This window comes from Sceloporus occidentalis, unplaced genomic scaffold (genome assembly GCF_023333645.1).
Source record: "Sceloporus occidentalis isolate IW3139 unplaced genomic scaffold, rSceOcc1.0.p SCAF_4, whole genome shotgun sequence".
In the NCBI taxonomy this organism is placed as follows: Eukaryota; Metazoa; Chordata; class Lepidosauria; order Squamata; family Phrynosomatidae; genus Sceloporus; species Sceloporus occidentalis.
In genome coordinates, this window is record NW_028316984.1 from 122,255,680 (window position 1) to 122,283,480 (window position 27,801).

The 27,801-nt window shown below is 40.5% G+C and overlaps 1 protein-coding gene across 4 annotated transcripts in view; it reads right to left on the reverse strand.

Moving 5' to 3' along the window:
- SHANK2 (SH3 and multiple ankyrin repeat domains 2) overlaps positions 1-27,801 on the reverse strand; it is a 480,993-nt gene that overhangs the window by 416,492 nt on the left and 36,700 nt on the right. For all 4 annotated transcript variants that reach the window (XM_089521401.1, XM_089521400.1, XM_089521399.1 and 1 more), the window contains exon 2: positions 11,357-11,585. In XM_089521401.1, coding sequence (XP_089377527.1) covers positions 11,357-11,560 — 204 coding nt within the window. In that variant the 5' untranslated portion in view covers positions 11,561-11,585. The remainder of the gene's footprint in view (positions 1-11,356; positions 11,586-27,801) is intronic.

Consider the following 27,801-nt stretch of genomic DNA (forward strand, 5'->3'; position numbering starts at 1 on the left):
AAAACCTCACAGACCTAGAACAACTACTATGAAAGAACAAGGAACAAAGTGCAAATGCAGGCCTACTGCTAAACAGAAAGAAAACAAAAATAATGACAATGGAGAATCTGACAAATTCGACCTAGAAATAGAAATACTAAAAAGTCTCTCATACCTGGGATCAAAAATTGATAGAAATGGGGAATGCAACCAGGAAATCAGAAAATAAGAAAGGGGAGAGCAGCTATGAAATAACTAGAAAAGATTCTAAAATGCAAAGATATACAGCTCAGCACAAAAGTTAGAATCATACAAGCCATTGTATTCCCTATTATCATTTATGGATGTGATAGCTGGACAATTAAGCAAGAAGATAGATGGCCAAAAAGACAAACAAATAGGTCCTAGAGCAGATCAAGCCAGAGATCTCCTTGGAAGCCAAGATGACAAAAGGGAGGCTGTCGTACTTTGGACACATCATCAGAAAACATGACTCACTGGAAAAATAATTCTAGGAATGGTGGAGGAAAGCAGAAAGAGAGGAAGGCTGCATGCTAGTTGGATGGAGACTATTCAGGAGATCACGGATATGAGTTTACAGGACCTGCAGAGCAGTTGAGGAAAGGGAGTTTTGGAGATGTCTCATCCACAGGATTGCCACAGATCAAGATTGACTCAAGGGTAGTTAACAACAACACAAAACAGTAAAACTGAATGAAATTATTAAAATTTTCTCAACAGATTAATAACACGTTAAATCCTTCTAGTATTGGTAAAATCATTTTACTATCCAGTTTATTTTATCACTTCATCATCATTGTTGTTGTGTTGTTGTCAGTCTTCAAGTCATTTCCAATTTGTGACTCTAAGGTGACCCTATCAAGGATTTCTCTGGGACTGAGAGTATGTGACTCATTCAAGGTCACCCAGTGGGTTTAGTATTTAAAATAGTGTTAACATCCAGTTTGATACAACTTGCTTCAAGACTGCATGTGACACTGAAGTGGTTAAATGCCTGTACTGCAGCCATTCACTCAAAACCACAAGGTTGCGAGTTCAAGACCAGTAAAAGGGCCCAAGCTCGACTCAGGCTTGCATCCTTCCGAGGTCGCTAAAATGAGTACCCAGACTGTTGGGGGCAAATTAGCTTACTTGCTAATTAGCTTACTTGCTGTTCACCGCTATGATCTTTGGAATAGCGGTATATAAATAAAACAAACAAATTAATTATTAAAGTTGTGTGACAAATAAGGAAAGAGGGAGGCCTACAGACATTGGGCTGGATTGTGACTTAGAACAGTTGCACTAAATTCAGTATCTAATCTAAGCAGTAAATCTGGACTCAGTGCATAGTTAGTCAAGCAGCAAGTATGCATTTGTGTTTGGCAAATACCTCTAAAAGTCTACACTAGGCCATGGTCTGGTTCACACACAACATTATCCAAGTTATAACTGCTTCGATGAGATTCCCTGGGCCTGAGAATGGCCCCAGGGCTATGTAATCCTCTCTCCCCTCTTACATGCTTCTAGGGGAGGAACTTTTGTCAAATTTTGTTGCTAATATTGTTGTTTTATACACCTACTTTTCTGCAGTACTCAAGGTGAATTATAAAAACTGAAACAGATAAAAGCTCAAGTCACTAAAACACAAAAAGATTTAAATATAATTAAACTATGTATTAAATTAAAAACAACTTACAACATACAAATTAAAAGACAAAAAATAAAACAATATCACACACTATTTAAAAAAAAACCTCTCCTTACAAACAGTAGTTCCCAAAAGCATGTTTGGCTTATTTTAAAAGTATTTTCTTCCGAGTATAAAGCAATCCTCTCTACCTGGAAAAAAACCCAGACCAATTTTCTATTCTAGAATACCCCACTGTGTCTCACCTCAAGAAGCCCTGCTAGGAAGCACTAGAATATCCAAGGGATGGTTAAGATATAGAGACATATTAAAAAAGAATAACCAAGGCCACTATGAGATGAGACGGATAAATGAAATCAGAGAATTTGACCCAAAAAGCCCCAAAGCAATTGGCTGGTATAACTATCGGATAGATGCAAGATTGACCAAAAAGAAACGGAGTTGGTACTTAAGAAAAATGAACTCGACATGATACTGGAAGGAGACGAAGCAAAACCAACATCTAAAATATACAAACTGTTACTAGAAACAAATCGAGAGCAAGAAATCATTAAAGAAACTTTAAAAAATCATTAAAGAAACAGACAGCCTGAAAGCCTAAAGGGTTCCAGAGTGTGTGGCAACCGCACGTTCTAGAACCCTAATACATATGGACAGCGCCATCTTTACGTAGCGCCATCCATAAATGGGGTGCATGCACGAAACAAGTGTGGCGGCGCATCCATGCCTCCAGGCGCCGCACTTGTGTTGTGGATGTGTCACAGAGTGCCAATGGCGCACTGGTGGTGTCCTCCCTGCGCGCCCAAAAGAACCCGCTTTTAGCGGGTTCTTTTTGGAGCTGAGGAAGCCACACAGTTTGGTTACTGTGGGCTCCCTCCAGATAGAAAATGGGTGGCTCCAGATCACCCCTTTGTGGCGGTTTGTCGAGCCCCAATCTTAAAAAAGACTAAAGATCTAGGAAAGACTATTGATTTAGAAAGCTGGCAATACTCGAGGGAAAAAAACATCTCAACTATCAAAGTGACAAAGTGTTACAGAAAATTACTTAAAGAGGCCATATTGATGGTATCTGACGCGATCAAAATTAGCTAAGATTTATAAAAATAAGGATAACAAATGCTGGAAATGTGGAGAAGTGATGGGCAACTGGTACCATGTGTGGTGGTGTCAGAGTTAGCACCCAGAATCCCAGACAATCAACCAGTCAGTTTGATTGATATAATCAACAGCACTTTATTGATAGATCCAGAATCAGACATGTGCCTCACTCAGCTTCTTAGCTGAGACTAACCACACCCCTCCCACAGACAAAGTAACAGAATTCCCAAAAGCCAAAATCCCCTCCCATGCAGAAACCCGCCAAGCGAAGCCCCTCCTGGTTCCCACAGAACTGAAAGCACATTCCCCGCTCAGAGAGCCAGGCCCTCAAGGCCACCCGATAAGACACCTGGCCCTGCTATGCACTAAACATCACTATCTACATTTCTAACTGCAACTAAAGCCCCATCATCCCCAACTACTATACTACAACACTAACCACTATCTGGTAGAATACTAACAGGATTCTAACAGGTGGACATGTACCAAGATCCAAAATTTATGGAAAAATATTCACATACAGATCAACAAAATGCTGAATATAAAGTCTGCTATGCTACCAGAAATATATCTTTTAAACATGGCAAATAAAATTTCAAACCCAAAAGCAAAGAAGCACTGGAAAACAATATTCCCAGAATCCTCACAGCATAAAAGTGGAAATCAAATGAATCACCCACAATAGATGAATGGTTATTAATAACTCTAGACAACACAGATATGGACCAATTAACCAACTGGATCAAAGGACAACAAATACAAATTGGGAACTAATAATGATGTTTTGTTTTCGTTTTTGTTTATGGTAATAAAAGGTAGCCATAAAGGGAAGTTTCTAAATCACACTGCACTGTATACATCAAAGCTCTGAAACAGTCCAGAAACAATCATGAAGCTAAATATTAGGCTGAGTCATAAAAATCAATTAGGGAGTTGTTTCAATTTCTTTATTGTTTCATTAACCAAGTATACAAATGGAAGTCACTAAAAATTAATGTATAGAACATACAAATTTAGTTGGAAATATGACAAGTACCATAGTTAAACACTGAGACAGATTACGTCTAAGTGAAATTGTAAGTGTATATAACACAAGAAAAATTAGAAAATGTAATTTTTTAACAGTCTGTAACATTTTTGTAATGATAACAATAACAATAACAATAACAATAACAATAACAATAATATCTTGCTGGTGGAAGAACAACAAAGATGAAGCCTGGCTAATCTTCCCAGGAAGAAAATGCCAGAACATGGGAAAAATCACCAAAAAGGCCTTCTTCTGTGATTCCCCCCCGATATGCCTGTGAGGGTAGCAGAACCAAGAAAAGCCTCCTTAAAGAGGTGTCCGGTGATGTGTCATGTGATGTGCTAGGTTGTTGCTCTTCTGTTGTGTCAAGGATTTCTACCCCTCCATTTGTGGATGCTCGTTCCTGTGGATCTAGTGCAGTGGTCCCTAAACTGTGCCCATTAAGAGATTTTGGATTTCAACTCCCAGAAGCCCAGCCACGTTGGCCAATAATCTGGAATTCTGTGAGTTGAAGTCCAAAATCCCTTAAAAAGTACAGTTTGGGGAACACTGGTCTAGTGGATGGACAAAAACCTCTTGGTTGGCATGTACTTTGTCCCAACCACTGTGTGTTTTGAAATTTGCACTCCTAGAAAACAACTCCTTTCCACTGCCAGGGACAACCTGTATTTGTTCCCTTTGTAGCCCACAAATCTCAGCCTTCTCCATTTTGGCTGAGCCTTGTGCCTCTGGCCTTTGAGAATGAGTACACTGACAAACTGATCGTATATCTTTCAGTATTTCAGAAATGGTTGTCTACGTACAAGCTGTAGCAGGGATTTTGATTTATGCTTGAACTCAATATCCAGGATATGATTGGCACACAGAATTGCCTTACCCCACATTTTTGCAGGCACTTGTGCATCCACCATCATATTCTTTTATGGACTGTAATAACCCCACACTATGTTCTGCAAAACCATTCTCGGATGGACTATGGGGGTTCATGGTTTTGTGCTGGATGCCTTTCTTTCTCAACCACTATTGTAATACATTACTTAGGAATTCCCCACCTCGATCTGATACAAAACAAACCACTTTTGAGAGAAACTTCCTTTCCACCATTGCCACCATCTGTTAAATACTTTATCTTTGGATTTTAGCAAATATACAAAACCATAGTGGGTAAAATGGTCCACAAACACAAACATGTATTTGGCTCCTCCCTCACTGTGCCTGAACAGTCTGGAAAAATCCCCATATACAGTCGTCCATCCATTTTTGCGAACTTCAAGTCCACGGTCTTGGCCCTTTGTGGACCAGCAAGCGGACAGAGTTAAAATGCCCGCAGTGCATGTGCAAAGCCACACATGGGAGCATGCGGCCATGAGGCTTGAATATCAGAGAATTTCCATTTTCACGGGGGGTCTGGAATGGATCCCCCTTGGAAATGGAGGGATGACTGTACTGCCTCAAAGAGCTTGGTGGTCACTCTTTGGCTTTGATTAGCCACAGGAAATGCTTTCAGTTTCATTTTTTCACAGACAGAGCAGTCCAGAAACTTTTCACATGGTTTTACACTTAGCTCTCAACAAACCCTTGTTGTTATGCTTTTCCCCCTCAATATTTTGCTGTATTCCATTCTACACAACCACTTGTATGATTGTTGTTGCTTGTAATTGTTTTTATTGTATTTTGTAATACTGTTGGGGTATGGGATTGTGATGGTTTTACCTGTTTTTATCCTTGTTGTACACCGCTGTGACCCTTGGAACAGAGGTATAGAAATAAAATTTTATTATTATTATTATTATTATTATTATTATTAGTATTATTACCTGTGTCGATGTGGCAAAACTTGGATGCTCAAGTACACAATGGAAATAATATACACATTGGTCATGCAAAGGTACATTGGACATGTTCAATTTGGCACAAGTGACATGTTTGTCTTTGGATGCATATAGTACAGTGTGTTTTTCTTTACTCCTTTAACACAGATTTTTCCATTCATGGATACAAGACATTCATCTTTTTCAAGTACCTATCACTTGTTAAAGAAGACACACTTAACAAGCAATTCTGCATTTTAGGTGCACAGAAAACCTCTGACAATGTCAGGACTATGACACCAGGAAATGAAGGCTGTTCCCATTTTCTCCACTTTTCTGAGAGTTCCATCAGCCAAGTTCACTTTGGTCACTGATGCTGGCCTCACGTCCTGAAACAACTCCATATGACTGACAGCACAATGAGTCTATGAGCCAGACATCTGATGAATCAGCATCACTGACTGCTGCCGTAAAACAGCTTTTTCCAGGTGCAACTGCATTTGAGGCTTCTCTGGAAGGCTTTTTCTGCTGCTTCTGGCTACTGGAGGTAGGACAATCTTTTCTCAGATGCCTCTCCTTTCCACAGCCATGGCACCGTCTCACAAAACCGCATGATGCAATGTCCTCTCCCCAAGACACTGAAGACATGTGGTTGTTATCTCTGCTGGCATGCACATATCTTTCCTGTTTAAGCCTCAAAATCTCTGTGTTCTTGTTCTTCCAAGAAACAAACCAAGATGAGGTTCAGGAACGAATCTGCTTCAGGTAAACTCTGCAAACCGTACAGCAGATAGTCCCAGCTTTCATTCAGGCTGCCTAGAAGTACACAGGACTTTTGTACCTCTGGAAAGGTCATTCCTCTGTTTTCCAGCTCAACAGAGTCCTGATTTTATCTAGATGATCTTTTATGTCAGCACCAACTTTCATTTGGCACTGTACAGTCTTTTGGTTAAAATCATTTTCAGTGTACAAGAATCTCTGGTAAACATTTTTCAAACTCATCCAGCCTTCTAACACTGTGGCCATTCTGTTCACATACACTAGCTGACTTGACTCTAATGACAATAGTATTGTTGCTCTTGCTTTCTTATCAGCTTGTTGATGTTCGTTACTCCACAGCCATGCCAGAAGATTTTCAACATAGTCCCACAAATTTCATCTAATTTAATTTGTCACAGCTTAAGCTTCCAGTGTAATAAGCCATTTCTACAGGCTATTTCAAAACACTTCCACAGAAACAAAAACACAAAAGCTTTGTGAACTATTGAAGGTCGTTCTGTCTTCAGTGAGAAGATAATGGTCAGGCAAAAATGAAAACAAAGGACAGGCTGAATTCCAGCTGCCCGTCTGCTTTTGCAAAAGCACAGTGAAAGGCAAAAAGCAAAACTTCTGTAGAACAGGTGTTTCTTGAAACCAGCCTACCCCAGGAGCATAACACCAGCCTGTACTGGGATATACTGGCCTATACTGGGTCCATATCCATTTGTTGATGTGGGAAAAGCCAACCACTAGCACAGTCTGGGGACAAGTCTACCCAAATGCAGCCAAAACAATATCATTATCAGAGTTCAAAAACAAAAACACCCAGCTATTGGTATCAGCAATGTCCTGACCACTTTTCACACACACAAGACAACGACTCACAGGAGTAGTTGATTCATCCAAAGTTCCAGAGGCTTTATCTTCAGTCGCAATGTGTACAATATAATACAATCTTTACAAACACCAACTCTCCAAACAAACCCAATCAACTGCTCCAAACCAAGCCAACTAACCCACAACTACCCACACTGTTGGTCCACTTATATAGGAGGTATGGCATTATTCAATGCCACACAACATGATGCAACCTTGCAACAACATTGCCTCATGCCATGTGCTCCTGACTCAGCAGTCTGTGGTTGTCCCACAAAATATATGTCACCTGTCAATCAATTTTGTTTCCTATTGTCAAAGTCACAATTACTTCAACATGTTCAATGTTGAGTTTACAGCCTGCTACAGTGCTCATACTAGAATTTTCAGCAACCATAGAAATAATGTCAAACATGCATTTGACTTTCATGGACACACAGAAAATATAAAGTAAAAATACGTAAGATACAGGGATTTAGGAATGTAAACTGGTGAAAGCAGCTGGAAGGAGCAAAATAGCATTGTAAGATTATTCAACACACCACATACTACTATCTTAGCAAAACTAGCTAAATACAAGAAGCTAGTAACATGGTTCCTGTTTATACAAAGGGGTCTGGGGGGTGGGGTCCTAAGATAAAAGAAAATGAGAAAAAAGTTCTTAGACATTTTACTGAAAGAAGCAACTACATCTAATCTTTTTTAAAAAGCTTTGCATGAGAAATCTCACAAATGCATAAACTACAGAAAGGGGTACATTTCATTTTAACCATCTGAGAAATCATACTACCAGATCTACAAGACCAGTGAAGCAAAATGTACAGTTTTGTCAGAGAATACCAAGAATAGCAGCAATAACATTTACTTCTGTATACCATTTCATAGTGAACTCAGCACTCTCTAAGTGGTTTAAAATCTGTAAGCCAATTGCCCCCAACAAGCTGGGTACTCATTTTAACAACCTACAAAAGGATGAAAGGCTAAGTCAACCTTGGAGCCCTGGGATCAAACTCATTACGTTATGGCTGCAGTGCCTGCATTTAAGTACTGTGCCACCAGGGCTCTGTGTCTTGCACAATACATGCACCTTAAATGTGCCATGCATATTACTTAACTGTGCACATAATTTATATAAGGCGATACATTTCCACATGGTTATGATAGGGGAAACAAGATCTGATCTTCTTTGAACAAGCTACTTGGATGAGTTACCTAAAAAAGGAAAGTAACAGGTGGAAGAAGAATTTGTATCTCACCCTATGTGAATCTAGTTTCAACCTTTCTCAAATATGATTTTCACCTTGCCACACATATTGAAAAGCCTTTATTAACCTCCAGGCAGACAGCCAATATTATTCAGTGAAATATGAATATATTGTCTGGCAGACATAATTCTTCCATGGAATAACTTTGTCTAAATTACCCTTCTGAATCACAGAAAAAAGAGGATTTGTTTTATATGTTGCATAAACTATCATTAGTACCTACAGACCAAAAAGAGTGGAAACCAATGTCGATTAATACACAAGATACAAGTCCCACATCAGGGAATATCCCCATAGAGTTGGACTGCATTGCTTTGAGTATTCTAGACACTAATATTTAAAAATGAAATTTACAAAAATGAAGCCTATGCAAGTTATTTGTCTCACCCAAAGAGCAATCATATTAGGAAAATCATGTGGCTACTAAATTCCCAGTGTGGTAGCTGCTCAGTCATAACAACTACAGTTTTAAAAGCTGTGTATATTGAATTACACCATGCTGTTCAGGAAACATATATCTTCTTCCTCTCTCAGTGATGAAGGAGGAGGAGAAACGACACACCCGCCTGCACCCGTGAGCATCATCCCAACATTTCTAGAAAACTAACCCTGCTAGGATACACAATCCACACCTTTCAGAATTTTCTTCTATCTCAGTCATGGAAAGGAGAAGCACTGGCCCAAATGAAAGGCCCATGTGGAGTTAAAAAAACCAATGTAATAGCCAGAAGTGCAGACGTCAAAACCATCTGTACTTGGGGCTCCATCAGCGCTTGAGCAAAGGGATGTGGAAACACTTTCTTTGTCTAGTCCATTCCTGCTTCCCTCAACCCCCCAACCCAATTTGTCATAAATAAAGTTCTGATTTTCATTCTCACTGGCTTAGTTTTTGTTGTGTTGGTGGTTGGAGAGAGGCAGGTAAGAAATAAAAATTATTGCTGCAGAGGAAAGTCGCCAATGAAAACCAAAACACAAGGTTGGAGGAAAGGCCACAACTTTATTCAACCAAACAGAAGGGTGGGCCTCAAAGCATAAGGTCCGGATCTGATATCAATCAACCACTAGTTGGTAGATGAAGTGTATTGCTTGGTCACGGGCAAACTTCGGGATGACATGGGGCAATGAAAACACCCTCTCAAGACTTGCAACCAGTCGATTGCATGTTCGCAGTTGCATGTTCAACATCTAGGAGATGTTGAATCAATGTGGCCCCCGCAATGGCCACACCACATGCCCTCAGCGCTCCCGGGTCCTGAAGGACTCGCGATTCAATGCTATGCAGCCCTGAAAACTGTCCATCAGATCCAGGACCTATACAACCGCCGCTATAAAGTTGTGACAATACAGCACCCTGAACCAACGGAGGGAGGGTAGAAGAGCCGAGCAAGAATGGCGTGCAGGCAGGATGCCATGTGGCCTTATATAGGCCTAACTACCAATCAGGGGCTGGAAAAGGAGGAGGCACCACCTACCCGGCCCCCTGAACCAATCAGCTGCGCCCAGGAGACCGTGGCAGCCAATCCTCCAAAACGGCCAATGGCAGGCCAGCCTGGACCCGGCAAGCCATTCTGGGAACCCGAGTGGGCCTACCAGGCCCCGGAAGAAGCGGCTCCCCCTCCCCCCCCCCGGCAGCAACCAGGTCAGCCCCGGTAAGTCGGGGCAGCCCCGTTTATCATGTTTATTATTGTATGCCTTTAGGTCGTTTCTGACTTATGGCAACCCTATCATGGGATTTTCTTGACAAGATTTGTTCAGAAGGGTTTGTCTTTGCCTTTATCTGAAGCTGAGAGAAACTGACTGGCCCAAGTTCACCCACTGGGTTTCCGTTGCCAAACAGAGCTTTGAACCCTGATCTCCAGAGCCATAATCCAATGTTCAAACCACTACACCATGCCATAGTCTTTAACTCAAACAGAGTGAGACAGCCAAACCTAAACATTTTGCATTCTAAGTTATATAAATGGAAGAGTTAAAAAAGTACTTAACTCTCTCACTGAACTCTATAGAACTAAAAATCATTTAACTTTGAATAACCACATCCTAAATTTCTTTTCCATTTACTCTGAGTTTAGTCTCAGTTTCCTGATAATACCTAGACAACAATCCATTAAGCAAAATGTCACTGCCAACTGAAAAATATTTTTGACTTCTTTCTACAGTCTAAAAAGCCTTTTTTAAGAACAATTTTAAAATTACATTTAATTGGTTTTGCAACACAATGGTCAACTGGAAAGAAGCAAAACTAAACTGCTGAAACTGAAATTAGATGAGATGATTTGTGAATTTTGGCCAGCCTTTCTATTTCATCTAATATGCCCTATACAGTCTGCTTCTTAGGAAGGAAAACATATTCATTCTTTAGTTTTTGTAAACTCTTATTTCAGTTGCAACACTCTGAAAGAATATAATAATAGCCTTTATTAAAGATTCAGAACACATTCCCCATTTATAAAAGTTGTAGAAAAGAGCTCAAAATCTAAATAAATCCCTTTAAAAGAGTCTGAAAATGTGTTAAAAAGCAGAAGGAATATGTGCAAAATAAAGCCACAAAAAGTGAGGCTTTTTCATATTGTAGGCAACTATTCTATTTCTGTTAGAAATAAATGAATGAAGAATATATAATGTAATGACTTGGAGTCTACTTATCAGGCTGCCATGCACAAAATAAACTATGCATTTTGTGTTGCTTAATGATAAAAACAGTCTCTTAAAAAAATCATCCCTTTAAGTTTCAATATATGCTTATCTGATTGCACATTTTAGAAATATTACCTACACACTTTTGTCATTAACATTCTTGCAAGGTACTGGTATACATTAATTATCTACTGCAGATCAATCTGCTCAATGGTCTTGGTCAATAAACTTTTAATGGAGTTCTCCATACCGTTTGCTGAAGGTCAGGTATGATAATCCGTATCACTAATGTGTTGTTCTGGGCATCCTCCATCCTGCTGCTTGGCTTTTCTGCTGTGGCCCTGATAGTATCATAAATGGTTTCTTCTTTGGAGCTGTCCGATTCAGATTCCACTGAATAATCCGAAAAACTCTGAGCCATCTCATCTTCACTTGATGTTGGACTCCGAGGCATGTTCAGCAACTCTTAATGCATTTGGCTGAAAAACAAAGGACAAGGCAATTTACTCCAGTAAAAATGTGAATGTGGTTCAACCAAGTGAGAAGAAGGAATAACAATAGCAATAGCAAGTACATTTCTATACCGCTTATCGGTGAACTAACACTCCCTAAGCGGTTTACAATGTGTAAGCCAATTGCGCCCAACAAGCTGGGTAGTAAGATAAGAGAAGGAGGGCTGTTCTTTTTTTAGCCACCTCTGTTTATTCCAACTTTTTAAAAAGACTGACAAGCATCAATGAAATTTAAAAACACGTGCAATTTAATAAAATATTGGTGAGCGAGTAAGGCATGGTCTCTTTCTGTATCATGTGCAAGTACTCAGGGAAGAAAAAAACCATTCTGCATATAAATAACAAAATCACCGGGCTTCCTTCTCATATAGACCATGCTGTAGATTATACTGAGAAATATCACATATCTACAGAAAAAATATATTGCAGCATTTAGAAACACGTGTAATGCTCATGGGTATTTCAGCCTGATTTGTTTAACTGGAATATTGTAAGATAAGGTATAATCAGTAAAACTAGCTATGGTAGTCCTCATTCTCTGCTTAAGAGCTATTAGGGCCAGCAACTCAAAAGGACACCACCAACAATCCCATCATTACTTCATACTGGGTAAATCCACATGGTCAGTTCAATCAGAAGTTCATTGGAGAGAAGCAGATTTTCTCCAGGGTTTCTTTCCCTTTCATTTTTAAGGATTACACAGTTTTGCATCAGGCTCTATGAGGACATTCAAAATTAACATTAATTACCGTTAAGTCAAAGGTGGAACTGCAGGTACAATTGTGCTTCCTCCCAAAAATGGTTATTGAATGTCCTTCCATATCCACTGATTCTTCTGAAAGAATCAGTTTGAAAACATTTTTAAAATATATAAATTCAAAGTAAATTATGATTTTGCCATTTTTTAGAAGGGATACCATTTTGCTATGCTGTTTTGTTGAATGGGACTTGAGCATCCACTGATTTTGGTATTCATGGGGGAGGGGGGCAGGAACCAAACCCCAGGGGATACCAAGGGCCCACTGTACCTAAAAGGGGATCATGACTTGTCTCGGAATATCCCAAGAGCAACTTTTCATCTTCCCTCTAAAATGTGACTAATAACAATAAGGTACAACTTTGTTATAATGTTAAGTGCAGACAAAATAAATATTGTAAAATTAAAATAATGGTAGCAGCTGTGTCTCATATTCTTTAGTAATATTGCAAAATGACCTCATGTACCAAAACAGTTTCACATGTTCAAGTAATGATATGGAATACACAATGATGGCATGGTCTGTATCTTTTACACATTCATCACTGATACTCAGATATTGTTACTTGGAACAAGTTAAACCCACATGTAATAATAAATGTTAAAATATTGCTTTGAAATGCCATATTTGAGAAGAAGCCAATTTACAGTGACTTCCTTTTTTAGGGCAATCCTTGAGGGAGTATTTCATTTTCTTTTGCTTCACTGAACTGTAGATAAATGCACCTCTCCAAAGCACCATAGAATAATAAAAAGCACAAATACCGTACAGGCTTCCCAGTCTTCCCCCAGTGCCAGCTTCACAAATTAACCTTTCTATAGGTCAGTTTGCACTGTTTTAAAAGATCAAGAAGGAAAAAAGAAAAGGAAAATGTGGACCTTCGTATTACAGTTATTTTGTTTTAATATATACTTCATGTCTTTTTAATTGTTTTTATAATTAATACTGTAAAAGTAGTATTTTAAGTCAATTGATGATGTAATGCTTTTCAAATCTTTGTAGAAGCATAGTGTAGTGGTTTAAGTGTTGAACTATGACGCTGGAGACAAGGGTTCAATTCCCAGCTCAGCCATAAAACCCACTGGGTGACCCTGGGAAAGTCATATACTCTCTGCCTCAGCAGAAGGCAATGGCAAACCTCCTCTGAACAAATCTTGCCAAGAAAGTCCCATGATAGGTTTGTGTTAGGACTGTCATAAATTGGAAATGACTTGAAGGCCACAACAATAACAAACTTCACACTGTTTTAGCTGTTCGGTTTTAAACTTACATCATAAACTACTTTGGGTCTCCATTTGGGAGAAAGGTAGGATACAATCATCATCATCATCATCATCATCATCATCATCATCATCATTATTATTTTCTTGTCCTTTCCCCAAAACTGGAACTCGGGGTTTGGCTTACAATGAATGAATGAATGAATGAATGATTTATAAACCGCTATTCCTGGCAGATCATAGCGGTGTACAATATTATCAAAAGATACAAAGTTACAGTCAATAGCCCCCCAATAACCCACCCATACAAACCCACCCCAACCCTTAAAAACAGTATAAAATTTCAAATATTGCAACGAATCCATAAAAGCCAAATTAAATCAGAATACATAACAAAAGGTTGACACAATGCAGAGAGGAGACAGAGATAACATCAGGACACATACGGGAAGGCTTGCCGGAAGAGAAAAGTTTTTAGATTCTTCCTAAAAAGATCTAGGGAGGTTGCAGAGTGGAGCTCATCCGGGAGAGAGTTCCAGATTTGAGGAGCTGCGATGGAAAAAGCCCTTTGAGAAGAGGAGACAAACCTAAATTTAGGAACTCTTAACAGGTGTTTACTGCCCGATCTGAGAGCGCGGGGCGGACTATATGGGGAGAGGCGGTCCTCCAAGTACCCTGGGCCCAAGCCATTTAGGGCTTTATAGGTGATAACCAACACCTTGTATTGCGCCCGGAAGCGGATAGGCAGCCAGTGAAGATCTTGTAGAACAGGTGTTATATGGCAGGCCCTGGAGCATCCAGTGACCAGCCTTGCTGCCATATTCTGAACCAATTGTAGCTTCCGAGTTTGGTACAAGGGTTGCCCCATGTAGAGCGCATTACAGAAATCCAACTGAGAGGTTACCAGGGCATGTACCACAGTTTCAAGGTCCCCCCAGCCCAGGTAGGGTCGCAGCTGGCGTATCAGCTGAAGATGATAACAACTGCTCCTTACTACCGCATCCACCTGCGATGTAAGGCAGAGCAATGAGTCAAGGACAATAAGCTGGGCCAGCTCATAAAGAGAGATACCGTCTGCCAAATAGCCTGGACCTCAGACATATAGGACTTTATAGGTCACAACGAGCACTCTGAATTGTACCTGGAAACAAACTGGTAGCCAATGAAACTGTTTCAACAGGGGCACTGCGTGGTCTCTGTAACTTGCCCCTGTTAACAGCCTTGCCGCAGCTCTTTGGACAAGATGAAGTTTCCGAATACTCTTCAAAGGCAGCCCTGAGTAAAGCGTCTTCAGGGGACATGTAACACCATCTAACACCAGCTATATCCCTATTTTCTGATCTGCCTGACCAGGACCACCTATGTCTTGTCTGGATTAAATTTCAATTTGCCCTCATCCAATCCATTACTGATCCAGTCCATTACTGATCCAGTCCAAACTACTCGTTTAGGACCAGGACAAGCTCCTTGGATTGAGGTAGAAAGAAGTACTAGAGTTGAGTCATCTGCACATTGGTGGCACCACATCCCAGAACTCTGGATGACCTTTCACAGTGGTTTCATGTATATGTTAAATAGCATAGGGAACAACACAGAACGCACAGGTCAATTATCAGGGTACCAAACTGGAGTCTCCTAGCTCCACCTTCTCGGGTTGCCCCTCTAGGAAGGAACGAAGACACTGTAAAACAGTACCTCCAAGTCCTATCCCAGAGAGGCGACCCAGAAGGATGGCACTGAAAGTCACTGAGAGGTCCAGAAGAACTAACAGGGGCACACTCCCTCTGCCCAGTTCCCTGCATAGGTCATCTACCAAGACGACCAAGGCTGTCTCTGTTCCATTGCCAGGCCTGAAATCAGATTGAAATGGATCTAGATCTAAATAAATCATTTCCTCAATAGCTCATGTGATATTTCAAAAGGTGTGCTTGTGTTGACCTGGTAAAATCACATTTGCCTAGCATACCAAACACAGAATACTCTGATGAGCAGTATTGCTCAGTTTTGATGCATAAATTATTTCTGGAAGGGACTTACTATATTTATTGGAAACTACTAAACTAAACACAGTTACATTTCACATTTTCTGATTAAACAATCAGGATTTGTAAAATTAAATATAGAGTGTGAAGCACAGAGGGCCAACATCTGATACACTTTTAGAACAGAATAAATTCACATTGTGCATTCTTACAGTTGTGCAACTCACTGCAACAGTGGTTGACTAGCTCCCCACTCAATGAAGCAGAAGTGGCACCTTACCCAAAGCAACACAGGACTATGTGTCTCTTTGAGGAATTATTGGCATTTGTTGACTTCTTCTGTTTATTCGAACTAATTGTTATAATGGTTCTCTTTATCACTGCGCAGAAGTCATTGAACACCTAATTCAGGATTCTCATCCTATTTCTGTCACCCTTTACTTTTGCTTCTTGCCTGTCCTTAACTGTTTGAGTAGGGCCATCAGTATTTCAGGGATGTTTTTCTTTCTTTTTGGCTACAGATACTTTACTACCCTGATAATGAACCTGCCCAAAAGGGTGGTCTGCCGGCGCCAGTGTTTGCTGCGCAAAGGAGCCGCAGCAGACAAACCGCGTGGCTCCTCCGCCCAGCAAAAAGGAAAAAAATCACCTTTGTTTTCCAATATGTGACTTCATTGTAATTTTTTAAAGTTACAAAGTTTTATTCTCTCTCTTTTTTTTTGGGGGGGGGGGGGTAAGTGGGACCTGTAACAGAAGGTTAAAACTGTGACACACTTCTGCTTAGTTTCTTAGTGAGCCAGCAAGTCATGCCTTCTTCAGAATACATTGATCCCTCCTTATTTGTGGCTTTGATATTTGCGGATTTGATTATTCATGGATTTGATTAACATGTTCTCTCTGGGAATATATAGGTCTTCAAGTGCAACTCTATGGTCAACTTTAACTAAAAGTTGCACTGAAAGACCTAGAGATTCCTAGAGAGAAGACTCCACTAGACATTTGTAGCTCCTCCAGTGCAGTTCTATGGTCAGTGTCTGTCGGACACTAGAGATTCCTAGAGAGGTGTCCTCTCAGGTAAAAACATGGTGTTTTTGTTATTTGCGGGTTTTCCATATTCATAGGGGGTCTTGTGCCCCTAACCCTAGCGAATATGGAGGGACAAGTATATTTCATTCCTGTCCATTTTCCAATCACAGAGAGCTAGTGTTCCACAGTGGAGAGCACAGTGGCCAGTAACCATGCTCAATCCTCACTGGACTCCAAGAGGGAATGTCTTTTATATTTTTAACCCCTTAACATAGTACTTTAAACTGAACCATTTAGAAATGGTTCATTTAAACATCTCACCTGTTAGTCTGCCCTGTTTTGTCTGTGTTCCTGTTGGCACTGACCATCTGAGTTCACTATTTATGATTTATTCAGCAAGATTTTAGTTCTGGCTTTTGAACTAACTCCAACAGTGCACACAAATGAATGTCACAATACATAATAAAAATTTGTATTTTCTGCCAGCAGGGAAAGACTTTGTTATTCAAGCACATCTCTGGCAACAGACCTTGCTTGTTGGAGAAAGGGCTTTTAACAGCATGGGTGCTACATTTTTCTTTCTAACCAATGTTTTAATATTATACTTTTATTTCTTTTATTTATTTATACTGTTTTATTATAAGCTGTCCTTATTCCCATGTGTGGTGAAAACTGGATGCAAACTGAATGGCTAGATAAATTTAAGCATTGTGAAATATAAATAGGTTACATAAATACAGTATAAACACTTTTGTCAATTCCTTTGATTCAGTGAGTCAAATGTAATGGGGACTATCAAATACATTTAAGCCAACATGATATATATTTAATGAATACTGTTGTCAAAATTAATGACATGCAGGCTTGACAATCAGGAAGTAGCTATAAGTAAGTTTGTGTTCTACCTAAATACCATAGGGTCGGAACCGACCGGCTTCTCGGTGGCTTGGGGGCATGGCGTTTAGACACTACCACCCCCACCCCCACCCCAAGATGGCTTGAAGCCACCCAGCTGCCCATACATGGGAAGTTTCATGACGCTCCGGCGTTTACATGCTGCACACTGCTGGAATGTTATGAAGCTGCCATGGGGCCACAGCAGGATGAGAAAAGCCAGCTTTTTGCTGGCCAAAAAAGGAGAGGATCTTTGCAACTCCTTTTTCAGCCAGCTTCAAAGCGAATTGGGTCTGTGATGTTGCCACAGCCCTAATCCATCCTCAGAAGCGGCAGCTTCAAGCCACCACTTCCACCTGTCTGTTTTGCCCATAGGAAAGTATTGGTTTCAATTAACATAGTCATGCATTTTTAAAAAATATTTTATAGGCATAAAATATTGGTGTGTATAAAAGAAGAAGCTTTCCAACCCTCAAATAGGGAACACTTGGCAACCCTAACAAATATACAGTTGGCCCTTTCCAACTGTAGGCTTGCCATCTGCAGATTGGAGAATCCGCAGATGGCCCCAACCTGTTCTCCCCTATCATGACATGTGCACATGGCTATACTAGTGCTGTTACACATCTGTCACACCACCACTGGAAAGCATGCGACTTGAAATCCTGCATTATTTGTTATCCATGCAGGGAGGTGAAGAATGGAACCCCCACAGATTTGAAGAGCCAACTGTATGTAATAAACATGAGAAGGGCAACCCAGCACCAACACTGCTCAGGAGACAGTACAGGTATCAACATATTGACTATTTAAGTAGCCATACACATTTTAACCATACTATTGGACAAAAATATCATAGACTTGGAGCAATTACTAAGAAAGTTCAAGGAAGAAATAGAGGCATTTTGCTGCTGAACATAAAGAAAACAAAAATGAAAACTACAGAGGACCTAGATAAATTCAACCCAATCAATAAAGAAACTGAAATAAAGATTTTCTATACCTTGGATCAAACAATGATCAGAACAGAGATTGTAGAGGAAGATTAGGAATGAGAAGGGAAGTTATGAAAGAACTAGTGTAAAGATATACAACTAAGCACAAAAGTTAGAATCATCCAAGCTATTATATTCAATATCACCATGTACAGATGCCCGGATCATTGCTGCGGCAACTGCTTGGTGCAGCAACAATTCACTTCAAAAAGGAGCCGCGAAACACGGCTCCATTGTGCACCACTACAGGTGCCATTAGCACCCTGGAGCAGACCAGTGATATTCCTTGTGCACCGTGCCATTTGGCCATGGTGCACAAGGCACGTCATCGTCATGCATGCCATCTGAATGGGCGCATGTCAAGGTGCCAGTTTGTACCAGGCCAAACCCATCTGAGATCTGATGCTCAAGAAGAGTGCTGAGGATACTGCAGACAGCCAAAAAGACAACAAATGCGTCCTTGAACATATTAAGCCTGAAGTCTCCCTGGAAACCATGATGACAAAACTAGGACTAGAAATATAACTAACTAAATATAACTATCTAGAAATATAACTAAACACTGATAGCATCCAATATACAGTTGGCCCCTCTGTATCCCCAGATTCTGCATCCATGGTTTCAAGCAACCACCATTCAAAAATATTCACACACACAAATTCCAAAAGACAAACCTTGATTTTGCTGTTTTATATAAGTGATGTCATTTTATTATGCCATTGCATATAATGGGACTTGAGCATCCACAGATTTTGGTGTCCATGGGAGGGGGGGAAGGTGTCCCAGAACCCACTGTAGCACAAATTCAGTATCCCTATCACCTCCAGTAGTCTAAAATTCACCATCTTTGTGCCACTAACATCCTGTTAGCTCTCAGCTTGCCATTTGCAAGTTGCCGAGGACGTGGACACACACACACACACACACACACACACACACACACACACACTTTTCAACATTCTTCAGCTGACCTCTTTTTCCATTTAGCACAGCCATGAAGAGAAAGGAATAATTTTAGTTTTATGAATCGTGTCCAGTAGACCATATCTGTTCCTATGATTTACTGATTTCAATCTCTTAACTTTCCGCCAGGAGAAGTAAAAGACACATTGAATGAGAGAAACGCCTCTTCAAAGTCAATACAAAGTTGAAGAAATAAAATTCAGAACTGACATTTATAATGCAAATTCATTTTCACAAGAAAACAAAAAGAATACTGTGCTTTCATTAAGAGATTATCATAAAACACTGCTGGTGTCCCCTATGTTTTCATTTACACTAAATAAACAACATTCATTTTGATCACAAAATAGTACTTTAAATGAACCATTTACAAAATATAGGCAAAAACACTAAGGTTCCAATCCTAGGAGAGCTTAGAAGTAACTAATTACAAACAACACATTACTTATTATGAATTCCTTTTTGTAGTAACTAAGGCAAAATGGGCAACTTGTATGCCCTCCAAATGTTATTAGAGTTCAACTCCCAACATGCCTTATTATCAGTCATGGTTGCTAGGGATGATGAAAAATGTCAGAAATGTGGAAGAAAAAAGGCTTCATGTAATGAGATAGTAAAACATCTTTGTTAGTAACAGCCTAACAGAACTACACCTAATAATCACCAAACCCTAATACCTGTAATACTTTCAATTGTCCAAAATCTGTTCAGGGGATGGGTCCCTCTTGAGGTTAAAACAAGCACGATTATCTGGAATGGTGTGGAATGACCATATGCATACTCCAGCTTTTATGGACCTCTGAAGCAAAGTTTACTTGTTGTTGTTCTTGTTGTATGCCTTCAAGTCATTTCCGACCTATTTTGAACCTATCACAGGGTTTTCTTGATAATGTCTGGAGGTTATTCGCCATTGCCTTCCTTTGAGGCTGAGAGAATGTGCCTTGCTCGAGCTCACCCAGTGGGTTTCCATGGCTGAGTAGGAATTTAAACCATGCTTTCCATGAGCTGTAGTCCAACACTCAGAACACTACACCATGCTGGCTCAATTTAATTCTATAGGGCCAAATATAGTCTTGTTCACTGGTAGCTGGTGGCTTCATGTCAGTAGTGCAATTATCATCTGACATTTTCATTACAGAGTATAAAGGAGCTATCCAAGTTGTTTGATACTATATAAAAGGATATCAACCAACACCTTGGGTAGCCAGCAGCCACTACTGACCATGGCCTCAAGTAAAGAGGATATTAAATACTCTTTAGCCAATAGAAAACAATGATAGCATTCATATGTCACACCAAGCCAAGGTATATGTTAGCCATGATTTGTTGCTTTGGATATAAATAGTCTTGGAATGCAACCAGTCAGCCCATGGTTTGTTTTCTGAATTTCTATCTGTTTCTTTCCCTTTCCTTCTTTCAGTGGCTATATTACAGTAAACAGTTCAAGAATCAAGCTAGAGAAAAACACATTTCCAGATATGAAGATATCAGTATGCTATGGTTTAAACATGTCAGAATTTGCAACAGCAATAGCAATACCAAGTACATTTCTAAATGCCCTATCAGTGCACTTAAACCCTCCCTAATAATAATAATAATAATAATAATAATAATAATAATAACAATTATTATTATTATTATTATTATTATTATTATTATTCCTTCTCTCTACAAAAAGCAATCGAGGTGGCTTACAAAGTTAAAATATACAGTCCAAACCCTCAACCCACCCACCCCTTAAAATACAATTAAACAGTGTGGAATTAAAAACATAAAACATACTTAAAAAACAATACAATAACTGTGGTGAAGTTGGAGGTCAGCAGTTAGATTTTCCTTCCAATGGCTGGAGAACTATTCAGGAAAGGCCTGCCGGAAGAGATCCGTCTTTATAGCTTTTTAAAAGCTGTTTAGAGTGGTAATATGACGGATCTCATCCAGCAGGTCATTTCACAATTTGGGAGCAGCAGCTGAGAAGGTCCTCTGGAAGGTCATTGACAGCCTTGTAAAACAAATTTTTCCCTGAGGATCTAAGTGTGCGGGGAGGATTATATGGAAGGAGGCAGTCCCGAAGATAGGTTGGACCCAAGCCATTTAGGGCTTTAAAGGTAATAACCAACACCTTGTACTGGGCCCGGAAACTGATGGGCAACCAGTGGAGTGTTATATGGTCTCTTCTGGATGTACCGGAGACCAATCTGGCTGCCATGTTCTGAACTAATTGAAGTTTCTGGACCAAGCACGAGGGTAGCCCCATGTAGAGTGCATTACAGAAATCAAGACGTGAGGTTACCAGTGCATGTACTATGGTCTTAAGGTCCCTGACTTCCAGGAAAGGGCGCAGCTGGAGCTGATAACAGGCACTCCTTACCGTCGCATTCACCTGATTTGTCATGTGAAGCAACGAATCTAGGAGCATCCCAGACACACTCCTTTGAGGAGAGTGTGACCCCTTCTAGGACTGGAGGTTGTATCCCAATGCCTGGGTTCGGAGACGATACCGTAAGTACCTCCGTTTTGTCTGGATTCAGCTTCAATTTGTTTTCCCTCATCCAATCCATTACTGCCTTAAGACAGTCATTGAGAGGCGAGATGCCATCTGAAGTCACAGCTGAAGACCGAGACGTGGAGAAATATATCTGGGTGACATCAGCGTACTGATAACACCCTGCCCCATGCCTCTGGATGATCTCTCCCAGAGGCTTCATGTAAATGTTGAAAAGCAACGGGGACAGGATGGTGCCTTGAGGGATGCCGCAATTAAGCTCCTTTCTTGCCGAGCAACTGTCCCTGAACACCACCCTCTGGAATCTGCCCGAGAGGAAGGATTCCTCCTATTTCTAACCTTCTCAGGTGATTCAAGAGGATGTAATGATCTATAGTGTCAAATGACGCTGAGAGGTCCAGAAGCACCAAAAGGGTCACACTACCCCTGTCGATGCCCAGACGTAGGTCATCAGCCAGAGCAACCATGGCGGTCTCAACTCCAAATCCCATCGTAAAGCCAGTTTGAAATGGATCTAGCTAATCGGTTTCATCCGAGACAGCTTGGAGTTGAAGAGCAACCGCTCTCTCAATCACCTTGCTTAGAAATGGCAGTAAAGAGACTGGCCTGTAGTTCTTCATATCCAGGGGGTCAAGAGAGGGTTTTTTGAGGAGCAGCCTAATTGCCGCTTCCTTCAAACAGGATGGAACGTGACCCTCTCTAAGGGATGCATTGATGATGTCCTTTAAGAACACCCTCAAGGCGTCTCCCCCCTGGACGGCCAGCCACGAAGGGCAAGGGTCGAGAGGGCAAGTTGTTTTCCTCACTCTACCAAGAAGCTTGTCCACGTCATCAATACTTACAGATTGAAATTGATCCAGTATAACCACATTAGCAGAGTTGCTGGACACCTCATCAGTTGATTCTATTGTAACTCCAGTGTCCAAGTAGGCTCTTATCTGAGAGATTTTATCTGCAAAGTAGTTGTTAAATGCATCACAGCAGGTCGTTGTCGGGTTAAGTAAAGGGTTCTGCACAGGTGGAATCTGTGTCAGTTCCCTCACCACCTTAAACAGCTCTGCTGGACAAGACTCTGCAGATGCAATACGTGCAGAGGAGAAAGCTCTCTGAGCTGCACGTATTGCCTCTCTATAGGAATGAAGGAAATTCCTATGACGAGTCTTGTCAGATAAGAGTCAAGTTTTTCACCAGATGCGCTCTAGTCGTTGTCCCACCTGCTTCATCTTTCTAAGTTCTTCTGTATACCATGGCTGGTGGTTTGAAGTGGGCTGGCAAGGACGCTTGGGAGCGGTCGTATCGATAGCCTTGGTAAGATCGTTGTTCCAGGTATTAACCAAAGCTTCGACAGAATCACAGGCATTACCAACCAATGAATCCTCCAAGGCTTTCTGGAATCCAATTGGTTCCATTAGCCTTTGAGGGTGGACCATTCTAATGGGTCCTCCACCCAGGACGGGATGGACAGTGGCTCTGAGTTCAGCCTTGATCAGGAAATGATCTGTCCATGACAATGGGGAGTTTTTTGTTACCTCCACCCACAGATAATATTCCTGTTCTGTACTAAAGACCGCATTGAGTGTATGACCCGGACAATGAGTAGGCTCACTGACCAATTGGGATTGGCCCATGTTTGTCATGGATTCCATGAACTCCCGAGCCACACCTGTGAGATTTAATAGACTGGTCTTGAGTGGGATGTTGAAGTCGCCCAGAATGAGAAGTCTGGGCGACTCCAACAGCAACTCTGAGACCAGCTGTGTCAGCTCGGTTAGGGAGTCTGTTAGACAACGGGGTGGATGGTATACTAACAGAATCCCCAAACTATCCTTGGTCTTTATTATTTATTTATTTATTTATTTATTTATTTATTTAGCGCTGTAGATTTGCACAGCGCTGTACATTAAAAAATTAATATAATAAAGTAAACCTGCCTATGGCGTACAATCTAAGAAATAATAGGATAATACATATAAAATAAATAGCAATATAGGAAATGGTTCAATAAAATAGGCTTAGGTACATACACTCAAAGTGAACCGTTTTCTGGACAGGTATCCAGGTCAAGGTAAGGTTGTTTTTTTGAACCAGAGCCACCCCACCTCCTCGCCCACTTCCCCTTACCTGCTCAATGACTGAGTACCCGGCTGGGAGGGCCTGTGTTTACAATGTGTAAGCTAATTGCCCCAAATGAGCTGGGTACTCATTTTAGCGACCTCGGAAAGATGCCAGGCTGAGTCAACCCTGGTGGCCCTGGCTGGGATTGAACTCACAACCTTGTGGCTTGTTAAGGAGTGGCTGCAGTACCTACATTTAACCACTGCACCACCAGGGCTCCCTAAGCGAGAAACAAACCTATGTGAGGGTCCTAGACATGGTTTGCAGCTGGCTAACAAACCATGGCTTGTTCAGAAGGACTTGTTTGGACACAACAACAAGCTAGTATTCATCAAACACCTAGCATAATGCATAAGCCCAGCCAATGTTTTGGTCAATTGAAAAACTAATATGAAATGTATATGAGTAACAAAAGCACACATATTCAATTAAGTTTCTCTTAACAGATGTTTATGAACAAAATTACTTTCTGGATCACTTCACTAATGATAATACTGCAGTCCAGATGGCTCCATTTTGTTCCTCTGCACCTCTGTGAGCAATGATTTATATCATATTGCAAATGTTCATTAATTATAATGTTTGCTAAAAGGCAGTAAGAAGATTTTCCCCTGTTGTTTTCTCTCAAAATAATAATTAATATTTTGCAATGGTGTTCTGCATCTGGCTTCTATGCTCTAGATAATTTAAAAGGTGCCAGATTCTGCCCTAATGTACTATCCTTACTGTCAGCAGCAACGCTATAAGAGGTGATCTCATTTACAGCAGAATTCCATACACTGCAAAAGGGCATATTTTCAGATTAACAGCAGCAGTTGCAGCCTCAATTATTTATTCATATATGTATTTATTTGGAATGTTTTTAGTGAGTGGCAAATTGAATTTAACATATAAAAGTAATATAATACATATAAATATAAAGTAAAATGCAATGTGTCCAGGAACCAATTCTCAGTGGATATCAAGGGTCCACTGCACTGTCTTTTGTATGTTGCATGTTATCTACCATCCCTTGAATAGTTCACACATGTAAACAAAGAGGGTGCATTTTCAAAACATTCCAGGGCCACAACCACCTTAACCTGACCTCATGGCAACTTAATGCAAGGTAAGATTTTCCAGGAGTTTTCATGACATATTTATTGCAATAGTCACTTCATGCTGGAGCGGGAGGGAGAAGCATTCATAAATTTATGGTTCTCTCTGCTCTTTATAACCCAGACCATTGAATGTTTGGTACACAAGATCCATTATTCTATGATCTGATTATTGCAATATGTTTCCAATATGTTCCCAAAAGCACTGGTGTCATTTAGATTGAAGAAGTATGGGATCTGATTATGTCATAAAGTAAAGAAGGTGTACAGAGAAGAACAAAGGCTACATGAACAGATTAGGGGGGGAAACAGAATTTATGAACAAATCTCATACAAAAAGCAAAAAAAAAATCAGTGATAAGAAAGGGTTCATCAATTCACACACTGTGATTGGTATATTGTTAATGACACACATACATGTAACTTGGGTTTATGTGCATGTATGCTTTGTTTTGGATGCTGTGCAAGCAGGTATACACCAACACCCTGAACAGCATCCAAAACTTCTTTGTGTCCTTGGTAGTTGCCAAGGCCCAGAAAAGACATCTTCCTTCTTCCGCTTGGCTCTGGTTGCAGTCAAGATCAGCCATTTTCAAGTCATTTGAATCATCTCCTTCCTCCTTCACCTCAGCCAGTAAAAGGATATATTAGCAACCCCAGGGACTTAAAAGCTGCTGAGGACAGAGGAAGAAAGATACAGAGCTGCAAAGAAAGGACTTTATGCTCTACCCACAGCAATGCAGGAGCTTGGTCTCTAAATGCAAATCATTTTCACTCTGAGTAATAAAATGTGGGCTAGACAATGCAACTGCTAGATGGATTTGTAATTGTTTTACTAGTCGAACCCAAAGGGTGCTCAGCAATGGCTCCTCTTCATCCTGGAGAGAAGTGATCAGTGGGGTGCCACAGGGTTCTGCCCTGGGCCCAGTGGTATTCAACATCTTTAACTTGGATTAAAGAACAGAGTGCATGCTTATGGAATTTGCAGGTGACACCAAATTAGGAAGAGTGGCTAATATCCCAGAGGAGAGAATCAAAATTCAAAATGACCTTAATAGATTAAAAAGCTGGGATAAAAGTAACAAAATGAATTTGAACAAGGATAAATGTAAGGTACTGCACTTAGACAGAAAAATGATGCATAGATATAGGATGGGGTTTAACAACAGTACATGTTATACAGATCTAGGAGTCCTAGTAGATCATAAGTTGAACACAAGACAACAGTGTGATGCAGCAGCTAAAAAGGCAATGCGATTCTAGGCTGCATCAAGAGACGCATAGTTTTCCCAAACTTTGCTCTTTAAGGGATTTTGGACTTCAGCCCCCAGAATCCCAGACTATTATTATTATTATGTTTATGTTCATTATGTTTATTTATACCCCGCCTACCTCCCAGTACAGGGACTCAAGGCAGCTATTGGCCAACATGGCTAAGGCTTCTGGAAGCTGAAGTCCAAAATCTCTTAAAGTTTGGGGACCACTGATCTAGATGCAGGGAAGTAATAGTGCCACTCTATTCTGCTTTGGTCAGGCCTCACCTGGAATAGTGTGTCCAGTTCTGGGCACCACAATTCAAAACGGATGTTGACAAGCTGGAATGTGTCCAGAGGTGGGCAACCAAAATGGTGAAGGGTCTGGAAACCATGCCTTATGAGGGGAAACTTAGGGAGCTGGGTAGGCTTAGCTTGAAGAAGAGATGGTTCGGAGATGATATGATAGATTTGTTTGAGTATTTAAAGGGGTGTCATTTTGAGAATTGAGCAAACATGTTTTCTGCTGCTCCAAAGAACAGGACATGGAACAATGGATGCAAGCTACTGGAAAAGAGATTCCACCTCAACATTACGAAAAAACCTCTTGCCATAGAAGTGAACAACAAAGCACTTCAGGTGGTTAAGCAGCTATGGAATTTAACCTTGGCTAATGCTATTCTGGATTTTTTCGTAGCCATAGTAAGAGCTGTTCAACAGTGAAACACACTTTCTCAGAGAATGGTGGAGTCTCCTTCTTTGGAGGTTTTTAAACAGAGGCTGGATGGTGCTTTGATTGTGTATTCCTGCATGGCAGAAGGTTGGACTGGATGGTCCTTAAGGTCTCTTCCAACTCTTTGATTCCATGATTCTGTGGTTCCATGATTCTATCATTCCATTATTCTCTCAGCAGCTTTTGCCCTCCCAGACCTCTGTCATCCTGGATTGGATCTCATGCAAAAGTATACTTGCAGAGCTTTATGCTTCCTCAGCATCATCAAAGAGAATGTAAACAGTGACGCTTGATCAAAGCATTCACACTTCATACAGCTGACAGTATTTTCAGAACATCTGAGACTGTCACAATAGCAATTCTGCTACTGGCACTATTTGGTGGTAAAAATCTACAGTACAATCCTTATTGCAGTGCAAACAGTCAAATAGATGGCACTTGGTGCTTTTGGCAAATAGCTGTATGTGTGTGCATGCACACACATGCACATACACATGCCCTTATTTAATTCTGTTACAAAATATGAATCCTTAAACTGACAAGAGAAATGCCTGAAGTTTATAGTAATGTGTCCTTCCATGCAGAAATAGCAGATGTCTGTGTGCCCAAAGTCATATGTGGCCATGTTTCCTCAAGTTAGT